This window comes from Hylobates moloch, unplaced genomic scaffold (assembly GCF_009828535.3).
Source record: "Hylobates moloch isolate HMO894 unplaced genomic scaffold, HMol_V3 SCAFFOLD_9, whole genome shotgun sequence".
NCBI classification, from domain to species: domain Eukaryota; kingdom Metazoa; phylum Chordata; class Mammalia; order Primates; family Hylobatidae; genus Hylobates; species Hylobates moloch.
The window spans coordinates 52,545,164-52,556,092 of NW_026652284.1; the positions used below are offsets into that span (position 1 = coordinate 52,545,164).

General features: G+C 44.0%; 1 gene segment (V, D, J or C); it reads left to right on the forward strand.

Annotated features, from left to right (window-relative positions):
• Positions 1-640: 640 nt before the first annotated feature.
• On the forward strand, positions 641-1,033 carry LOC116812647 (immunoglobulin lambda variable 8-61-like). The segment is given in 2 exon segments: positions 641-686; positions 789-1,033. Coding segments are annotated over 2 exon segments (291 nt in total).
• The last annotated feature ends 9,896 nt before the right edge of the window (positions 1,034-10,929 follow it).

A 10,929-nucleotide genomic window follows, 5' to 3' on the forward strand; every position in this document is an offset into this window, starting at 1 on the left:
TTAGTGCGTGAGAAAGTCCACCCCCAGCCTGGCAGTGCTGCTCCATGCCTAGGCCCCTCAGCCCTGGGCCCCACACTGAGGTTACTGAAGACAAGGCCCAGGACAGAGTCAGCCCCTGCTTTGGGACGTGGTTAGAGAGCCCACCCCAGACACAGCTCTGTGGATTCCCAGTGTGCCCTCTGCTGGAGGAAGGAGGCCCTGCTACTCACTGCCGAAGCAGCAATCATTTCACTGGGGAGGGAAGAAAATGCTCCCAAGGATGGGGTTAGGTTTGCCATAAACAAGATTATGTGGCAGGAAGGTGAAAACACCCATCTCCCTCCTTCAGCCCTTGAGCTTTCAGAGAAGGAAAGTTGGATTGAGGTCACCAAGGTCTTGGAAGAGCTGATTTGGGGAGAGGCATCAACACTCATTCCTCAGTGTCTCAGCCCTGTGTGGTCGTGGGTCTGTGTGAGGTCTCAGCATCTGCCTCTCTCAAGGTCTCTCTTAGGGGACAGCAGGGTGAAAACTGCCACAGAAAGGGAGGGGAAGCTGATTTGCATAAAGAACTTTTTCCCCTGTTGGGTCTGTAGAGCCATGAAAAGGCCCCGAGGACAACAAACCCCAGCGGAGAAGCCTAGCCCTCGTGACTGTCCCCACCATGGCCTGCATGATGCTTCTCCTTGGGCTCCTTGCTTATGGGTCAGGTCAGAGGAAGGGACTCTGCATCCCTGGAGGGACCACACAAAGCAGGGTCCAGGTTACCCTTATCCCCATGACCATAACTCTGTCTCTCTTGTTAGTTTTAGGGGTGGATTCTCAGTCTGTGGTGACCCAGGAGCCATTCACTGGAGGGACAGTCACACTCACCTGTGCCCTGAGCTCTGGCTTAGTCTCTACCAGTTACTACCACAGCTGGTACCAGCAGACCCCAGGCCAGGCTCCACACATGCTCATCTGCAGCCCAAACATCTGCCCTTCTGGGGTCCCTGGTCGCTTCTCTGGCTCCATCCTTGGGAATAAAGCTGCCCTCACCATCACAGGGACTCAGTAGATGATGACTCTGATCATTACTGTGTGCCGTACATGGGTGGTGGCAATTCCACAGTGATTTAAACCCATGAGGAGGTGCAACTAAAACCTCTTTACATACTCAGAAAGATTCAGCCCTTAGGGGCAGGAGAGAAGGTGAGAGGGTGGGAATATTAACACCATGAGCTGGGAGCCTCCTTGCCCCAGTGTCCTGTGCAAGGGTTCACTGCCAGGTGCCTTATCCAGTCTCTCCCAGGGTGTGTCCATCTCCCCAGTGTGATGCTTCCGTGAATACATAAACTCACAGTGAGTCACAGAGACTCCTGCGCTCCAGGAAGACTCTTCTTATTCAAAGAGAATCAACAGACATATACTCATTCATTAATTTGTCCATGGAGACCAATTTTATTTATCACTGAAGTAAGGGCCTTGCCGAGTGCCTTGTTAAAATGCAATTCTCCAACCTAGACCTACTGAATCAGAAACTCGTGTTGGTGCCTAGTAATTTGTATTTAATAAGATGTACATGAGATTTTTGTTAGCATTAATATTTGGGAAGAGACTACTTTTATTATTATGAAATTATACCTGGGGAATCTCTGTTTAAAATGATCTCAGGTAATATTCCATGACTCCACTCTCCTAAATTCCCATTCAAAACCTCCAGAATGCTCAGAAACAGACTTAAAAATCTCAAACCATGGCCAAATTTATAACTTTATTTCTGCAGACAGAGATGGGAGGAATTTCCAAAAACATACGTTCTTAGGTGCCAGGTGTGGTGACTCATTGCCTACAATAACTAATACTTTGGGAGGCTGAGGCACGAGAATTGCTTGAGGCCAAGAGTTTGAGACCATCCTCTTCCACATAGTGAGATTCCATCACTACAAAAAAAAAAAAAAAAAAAGACGTAAGCCCCTTTAGGAATTTCCAAGACCATAAGTTTTCTTAGGGTACATTTAGTAGCTCATATGAATATTTCTGCTATTGGAGACCATCTCCTGTAGGATTGGCTCCAGAATCTCTTCTCCCTCTCACTGAGCTGACCTACCTGCAGCCCTGGTTCTTAGGATCTTTGTAAGACATAGGGATCAGCCTTCCCCATCCTCTACCTCTTATCACAGATTATCCCAGAGGATCACAGTTCTGCTGAGATCCCCTCAGAACATATACGTACTTGCCCTGAACAGTGTCTCTTAACATGACGCTGGCAAGATGAGGAGGACTGAGCGGTGACAAAGCCTTGGAGCCACCTGGGGATGACCTGTGACTGCACGGCTGAGCTTTGCTGAGCCAACTTCAGGCTCCCTCCCTCCTCCCCTCCCCTGAGTCTGTCTCCTGGCCACCCTAGATCCAGGAGCTGCCTCCACTCCACCTGGGTTCTGGGGTCACCTCAGAGAACCCCTCAGTGAGATAAAGGAGGTGCTGTGGGGGATCTAACACACGTGAGGGCAAATTTCAAGACTGTCCTGCACAGGAAGCCCTGTAAAAAGAAATAAACCAGCACTACCTGTGTCTGGCACCTGAGTTTTTAGTCCTGACTCCCTGGTCTCCTGGCTGTGTTGAGATTGCAAATGTGCGGTTTATTATCCAGGTCAGGAGAAATCCATGACAGTTTATGAGGACAAAGAAGACAACTACCCCGTGTATTTATCACACAATTAAGACACTGGCCTACTTTGGGAGGCCGAGGCAGGTGGATCACCTGAGGTGAGGAGTTCAGGACCAGCTTGGCCAACATGATGAAACTCCGTCTCTACTAAAAATACAAAAAATTAGTCAGGCATTGTGGTGGGCTCCTGTAATTGCAGCTACTTGGGAGGCTGAGGCACGAGAATCGCTTGAACCCGGGAGGCAGAGGTTGCAGTGAGCCGAGATTGTGCCACTGCAGTCCAGCCTGGGCAACAAGAGTGAAAGTCTGTCTCAAAAAAAAAAAAAAAAAAAAAAAAAGACACTGGCCTTTGATTTGTCAGTGCCTTGGAAGAATTCTGGAAGGAGAGGGTCAAGGTTACTTAGAAGGTGTTGGAACTCAAACATAAGGATCAGTGGAGAAGACACCTCACGGTGACCCAGAGAGATAAAGTTGGGATCAGTTGAGAGGGTGGGAGATGTGGATTTCTTAAGGTCATTTTGTTGGCTTCTTTCTCATTGCAAAAGATTCAAATTGAAATACACATATGGTTTTCCTAATAAATGCTTATGAGGCTTCCCATTAAGTTTAATTATCTTTCTTGCCCTAATGAAAATAACATAGAAAGTAAGAAATGAAATATACTTCTGTAATGTCTTACAGATTGTGTATTTTTAGACTAGAGGAAATCATTACTTCTAAAGGAAAACTACTAGGATTGTTTGCATTTTAATCTGGGATCCTACATGATGGCTACAGATACAGCTATTGTGCAAGATTTTAACCTGGAATTTCTGCCAATTCAATAATAGAGTCAATAAAAATGGATATGAATATTATAAAGACAGAATTCATTTATTTTAAAAGTTTTGAATGCTATGAATATCTACCAAGAATAAAATACATTGTACTGAAAATTTATTAGAATGAATTTTAGAATTGCCAAATTCGCAACTAATGAAATAAAATGTATTACAAGAAGTTCAAAATCCTTATTTTTTGGTCTCAGTGTACAAAAATAAACATTGAATTTATCTATTAGAAAATGACTTGCAAATTTAGTAAATTATATAAAAGAAAATTTGAACAAGTGGTACAACAGGCCAGGTGCGGTGGCTCACACCTGTGTATCCCAGCACTTTGGGAAGCCTAGGCGGGCAGATCACCTGAGGTCAGGAGTTTGAGACCGCCTGTCCAACCTGGTGAAACCCCGTATCTATTAAAAATACAAAAATTAGCCAGATGTGATGGTGAGCGCCTGTAATCCCAGCTACTTGGGAGGCTGAGGCAGGAGAATCGCTTGAACCTGGGAGGCACAATTTGCAGTGAGCCGAGATTATGCCACTGCACTCCAGCCTGCGCAACACAGCAAGATTCTGTCTCAAAAAAAAAAAAATTGGTAAAACATTTTCTTATCTGAAGACATCAAATAAAAAAAATTCAGGCCAGATGCAGTGGCTCACACCTGCAATCCCAACTACTTTGGGAGGTCAAGGTGGTAGGATCTCTTGATCCCAGGAGTTCAATATCACCCAGGGCAACATAGTGAGACCCAATCTCTAGTGAAAATTATTAAATTAAATTTAAATTTAACTAAAATTATTTAATTAAAAATAATTAAAATTAGCCAGGCATGGTGGCCTGTGCCTGTAGTCCCAGCTACTAAAGAGGCTGAGATTGGGGGATTGCTCAAGCCTGGAAGGTCGAGGTTTCCTGCTGTGAGCTGAGATCCTGCCACTGCACCACAGCATGGGCAACATGGTGCTCAAAAAACAAAACAAAACAAAAATTCAGCAAGTAGATTGGTGATGTAAATGCTTTGTTATTATTTTTATCGTTGTTTGCTTGTGTAGGTTTTCCTCTAAGAAGGTGGGTGGAGGGTGTTAGCAGAGGAGGTAGCGCAGCCCCCTTAGATGTCAGCAACAGGGATCTATGGTAAATGGAAAATGCCAGTCACTTGTTGCCATGCACGGGCAGCTATACCCTCCCTGTGTCAGGCTCTGTGCCAGCAGTGATGGGCCCCATGTGCCCCTTTCAGGGTCCTGCATGCCATCTGTGCTACCCTCCAAACTCCCAAGGGCTGGGCATTGGTGCCTGTGTTGCTTATGAGGACTCAGCACTGTGCCCTCCCTGAGAGGGGCAGAGTCTGTAGAGGGTTCTAGTATCTGCTTCCTGTCTGATCCTCCCATGGGACAAACTTTGCATCTTACCCACCAGCCTCCTGTGTCTAAAGAATAAACATCAGACTGCAGCTGTCTTTTCAGGTGGAACAGAGATCACCAGGAAGAGAACACACTTGTATAAACAGCTCCTCCTCTTTCAGAGCAACGAAGATAAAAAGAGGCCTGAACCAGCAGCCTTCATTACAGGCAAGAGTACTGTGTCCACTGTGGCCTGGACAATTCTCTTCTTCATGCTCCACCATTATTGCACAGGTGAGGACAGAATTTGGGTGTCCAGGGTGAGCTCCTTAGCTTGTCAGCCCCTCTGGCTCAGACCCCCAAGGGACTTCACCCTGGCCCCGCCCCAGCCCCCATATGAGTCTGCGTCTGCAGTTCTCTCTCTCAGCCTGTGCTGACTCAGCCCCCTCCCTCACTGCATTGCCTGGAGCATCAGCCACACTCACCTGCACCCTGAGCAGTGGGGCTTCAGTGTTGGTGACTGCAATGTACTGCTTCCAGCAGAGGCCAGGGAGTACTCCCAGGTTTCTCTTGAGATACTCCTCAAACTCTAGTAAGCTACGGGGCTCTGGGGTCCCATCTGCTTCTCTGGATCCAAAGATGCCTCAGCCAATGCAGGGATTCTGCACATCCTTGGGCTTCAGCCTGAGGACAAAGCTTACTATTATTGTTGTAGCAGCTTGCAGGCTTACACAGTGCCCCAGACCCATGGGGAAGTGAGGCGCTAACCTACTCTCTTTTCCCCTTGCCTGGTGCAGTCACACCGCTAGTGGTTCTGACCAAGTCAGCTCAGGGGGTGACTTCTGTTGTCAGAGCTTTAAATAGCAACTGATTTTCCCAAATGGATCTGACAGTGTGGTATCATTTTCTTCAGTTTAACTTTTAGATCAGTTCACTTCTCATTTCTTCTCACTCTGTTCATGTTTATTCAGGAAGAAATGTTTTGTTTAAAGCTAAAAATCTCTCAGTGGAGACTTTGGAGGAGGCCCAAAGAGGCTGGTTCAGGCCATGCCCTTCTCAGGGTCCAGGAGTGATACGGAGATGCTTCTGCTCAGAGGGCGTCAGTCTGGGCCCTGGATACAGCACCCGCATGCAGGAGAGAGCTCTATTCTCTATACTAGTGATGAACCATCACTCATTTTAAAATAATCTTCCTGGAGGAACAGAAAACCATGGGGTGAGGCTGCTCTAAGAGTCACAGAAATAAACTCGGCTGGAGGGCAGAGAGGGGAGCCAGACGCCAGTGGACCCAGTCATTAGTGCTGCTCATGACCATGTGAGATTGCCAAGGTGTGGGATAAATCTAAGACATTTTAGGTGGGAAAATAAGACAAGCATCCTCATTTCTTCATGATTCAGTGAAGGCACCAGCCTTGGCTCTGTGGGTTTCCTGGAAGATGCTGGAAATGGGGGAGTATGTCATGTTGCCTAGCAAGTGTTGGGACACAAACATGAAGATCAGTGATAAAAATAAATTAACAGAGCCAAAATAAATAAAACTAAATGTTTATAATAAGTTAAGAATAATATAATACCTTTATTATAAAGACAGGATAAGTCATAAGGGTGGAAACAGTGGATTTACCTCAAGGCCTTTTTTTTTTTTTTTGCAATGGAGTTTTGCTCTGTCACTCAGGCTGGAGTGCAGCAGTGTGATCTTGGCTCACCGCAACCTCCACCTCCTGGGTTCAAGTGATTCTCCTGCCTCAGCCTTCCAAGTAGCTGGGATTTCAGGTGCCCACCACCACACCTGGCTAATTTTTGTATTTTTAGTAGAGATGGGGTTTCACCATGTTGGCCAGGCTGGTCCTGATCTCCTGACCTCAGAGAGTCTGCCCACTTCAGCCTCCCAAAGTACTGAGATTACAGACGTGAGCCACTGCACCCAGACACCTGAAGGCCTTTTTATTAACCCTTTCCCGTTGCAATATTTTCCTTTTTTTTTTTTTTAGAGTTGGGATCTCGCTTCATTGCTCGGGCTGGAGAGCAGTAGGGGGATGGGGTCACTGAAGCACTGACCTTATCTGCAAAATATTCAAATAGAAAAATATTTAATAAGCATTTCAATAAATGCTGAAGAAACTTCCCATTAATTTAAGTTAATGTCTTCATAAAACTAAATATAAAATTAATGAAATAGATTATAATTCTCTAGTGTCTTAATTACAGTGCATCTTTAACCTAGATGGGGTGCCCCACCCCTGGATCAGCCTCCTGGGTCAGCCTTAGCCAGCCAGGCCCTGCACTCTGTCCCCTGCCTTATACCTTCATCTACCCCCTTGTGGGCCACTGGAAAGGAGGTGTCCAGCAGCCTTTTTTTTTTCTGCAATGCTGCTCAAACGGGGGGAAGGAGGCATCCAGAATCATGAGCCATTAAAAACAACTAAGGAATAGAGAAAAGCATTAGTCCTCAAGGTGAGATACTAGGACTGTTTCTATGTTAATCTAGAACCACCCATGACAGCTGCTGACAGAGCTGTTAAGAACAAATTTAACCTGGAATATTGTCAAATCATAGTAGAAATAACAAAAAGAATAAGGATATTTCAAAATGAAGATTCATTTGTTTAATTTAAGAATGTCACATATTCTACCTAGAAGATAAGAGATTTTACTACAAATTCATTAGAAATTTCCTTCATGGCATGGACCACTGATGTCCCTGCACCTACCTAACCTCTGCCTTCTTGGGTGGTGTGATGTTACAGGTTGGGGCAGCATCCATGGTCCACACTTCTCGGGGTGGAAGTGGGGAGCAGAGGCAGGAGCCTGAGCCTGTGGCTTTGGCTGGGCCAAGGATGACCTTACCAAGGCTTCCTGCTTGTCAGCCATCCTCACATGAAGGTGGTCTGGCAGTAGCACTGTGAAACCCAGGCACTGGAGTTTCCCCTGCATGGCCCAGTGGTGACTGTGGTGGCCATCAGCATCTGGGGCAGATAAAGCCATGTGAGCTGGCAGGCTGTGGCCACCATTCCAATGATGGTTTCCACCCATCACAGGTGAAGGTGGCCAAAACCACCCAGTAGGAGTTCTAGCAGCAGTGGTGTCATTAAGGGGAGCTCCTGGAGAAGAACTTCAAGCAGCTGCTCTGTAGCTATAGTGAACTTCTTAAACCACATCAGGTTCACAGCAAAAATGTCAGCCATACTCTAGATAGTTTCTGGAATGTGGGAGCTGAGGTTTGCCTAGAGATGAGAAACTATGAGGAAGAGGCTGTTTCAGGGGCAGATGCTGTCATAGCTGCAGGAGGTGATAGTACAATGCTTCTGCGGTGAGTAAAGTCTTGGACAAACTTAAATCAGTTATGAGGCTAAATTCTGATCCAGAACTATCTGAGAGTCACTTATGTTGACATGTTCAATATACACATTCCTTCCCAGAAGCCTTACCAAAGGCATATAGTAGTGAGTTCAGTATGGAGACAGCAAATCAGTTTATACCTTGAATGGATTGGAATAAACCCCAGTCCTGAGGGGCTTAAATAACAGCAACTAAATTTGAATTAACAGTGTAGAGCACTTGACATAGAAGAGTTCTTGGTGAAAGAACTGAGGCTTCAGGACTCTGACATTTGCCAATGAGAGCACTACATGAAGTCTTATTGGGAAACATCCATCTAGAATGTCCTCTACTGGGACTGTGGCAATGGAAAATTTAAGAAATAGATCCACTCTAAAGGATTGGCTTTCCACTATCGGATTTCAGCTTATGATGATCCATGGAAAAAATAGAAGAGTTGAGGGCTCAATTTGTGAACTGGAACAGGAGCAAAGGCTGGCCGTTCAATATTAACAGGGTTGAAGATCTGGCTTTGGAGCATGTTTAAAATATTGCAAAATGACAAAGACATTGGAGTCTTGCATTGAACTGAGAATTGATAGAAAAAATAGCAAATAAATATAACAAATCACTGCTCTACAGTCCAAAAAACCAAAAATAGTTTCCTGGATTCAAGATCCAAAAGAGTTTTCTCAAGTACCTATGAACATTGTTTCTCCTGACAGATTTGTGTTTATTCTCATTGTTGGGACACCTGTATGGTGAATGGCGGAACGTCTTTTGAGCCAAATGTTGGAGCCATTGCTTCAGTCATGATCAATAAAGATGATCTTGGACCTATGCTTCTAGAACAGTAATGATGTCCTCAGATGGCAAATTTGGATTACCGGTAATCTGAGCACTTTGGGAAGCCAAGGTAGGAGGATAGCTTGAGCCCAAGAGTTTGAGACCAACCTGGCGAACATAACGAGACCTCATCTTAACCAGATATGGTGGTGTGTGCCTGTGGTCCCAGCTACTTGGGAAGCTGAGGTGTGAGGATCAGTTGAGTTCAGAGAGTTGAGACCTTGGTAAGCCAGAGTCGTACCACTAAACTCCAACCTGGGTGACAGAATAAAACTGTCTCAAATAAAATAAAATAAAATAAAATAAAAGAGTATCAGTCATTTACTACATTTTTTGGTTATCGTTGAGACAAGTTGCCTCTGGGCTCGAAGGAGACAGGGAAAGTGAGACTTACGTTATCCTTCTGTGGGAACCTGACAAAAAAAAAAAAAGATATTCACTATATAAGAAAATGAACAGACTCAACTGATTAAAATCCATACCTGTGGCTGGGTGCCCATAATCCCAGCACTTTGGGAGGCCGAGGTGGGCAGATCACAAGGTTAGGAGATCAAGACCATCCTGGCTAACATGGTGAAACCTCATCTCTACTAAAAATACAAAAAATTAGCAGGGTGTGGTGGTATGCACCTGTAATCTCAGCTACTCAAGAAGCTGAGGCAGAAGAATCACTTGAACCCGGGAGGCAGAGGGCCAAGATTGTGCCACTGCCCTCCAGCCTGGCGACAGTGAAACTCTGTCTCAAAAAAATAAAAATAAAAATTGATACCTGTGAAATTTCTATATTGTATAGAATTGGTAACTAAAAGTGCTGATACATTTTTAATTTAGAGAGGCAGTCTTAAATAAATGATGAATTGTTTAGGATTTCAAATTTAACTGCAAAAGTGCTTTTTCCTTCCTTTTACTCCTAACTTTGTGGAATTGTCAGACAAAACACATATCATTTCACTAGTGCATATTTTTTAGTACCTAAAAATTGAGATTTTGAAATATGTTGATGATGATGGAGAATGTTGGTAAATCTTGATATTGCCCTAATTGAAATAGATAAACGTTTTGTTTTGTTTTGTTTTGTTTTGTTTTGTTTTGTTTTTGAGATGGAGTCTTGCTCTGTCACCCGGGCTGGAGTGCAGTGGTGCGATCTCGGCTCACTGCAAGCTGCACCTCCCAGGTTCGTGCCATTCTCCTGCCTCAGCCTCCCTGGTAGCTGGGACTACAGGCGCCTGCCACCACGCCTGGCTAATTTTTTTTTTTTTTTTTTGGTATTTTTAGTAGAGACGAGGTTTCACCGTGTTAGCCAGGGTGGTCTCAATCTCATGACCTCGTGATCCGCCCACCTCGGCCTCCCAAAGTGCTGGGATTACAGGCGTGAGCCACCGCGCCCGGCCAAAATAGGTAAGTTTTAGATGTGCTAAGAAATCTCTAATTTAAGAACACAATAATGTTTTATGCCTTTTTTCATTTCAAAATGTTAATCATTTAAAAATTACAGATGAATGTTTTCATTTGACTTTAATTCTGGTTAATTTCAACAATGCTATGTGAAATACATATATCTGAAAACAATCAATGCTGTTCCAAATGTATTAATTATGTAATAGTTGTTTTAAGTCACACAATTTTTTAAAATGACTTGAATCTAATAGTTTTCTTTTATCTTTAAAACTCTCTAACATAGATTTAAGGATAAAAATTATAAATTGATCAGACATTTTATATTATGAGTTCAGTAACATTGTTAAAAAGTATATTCATCTAAGGTTAGGAGTATTGTCAGAAAGAGAATGTGTTCTGTAGTAAATTTGTGAAACAATAGTTTTGAACTTGCCTTACTTAGCATTCTGGTGGTTTAAAATTAGTTTATATTGTAAATATTACTTACTAGGTTTGTAGAATAAAGTGTCACTGTTTTTCTTTTTTTTTTTCCCCCATTATGAGAATTTATTTATTTTTGGAGAAAATTACTTTTGTTGCACT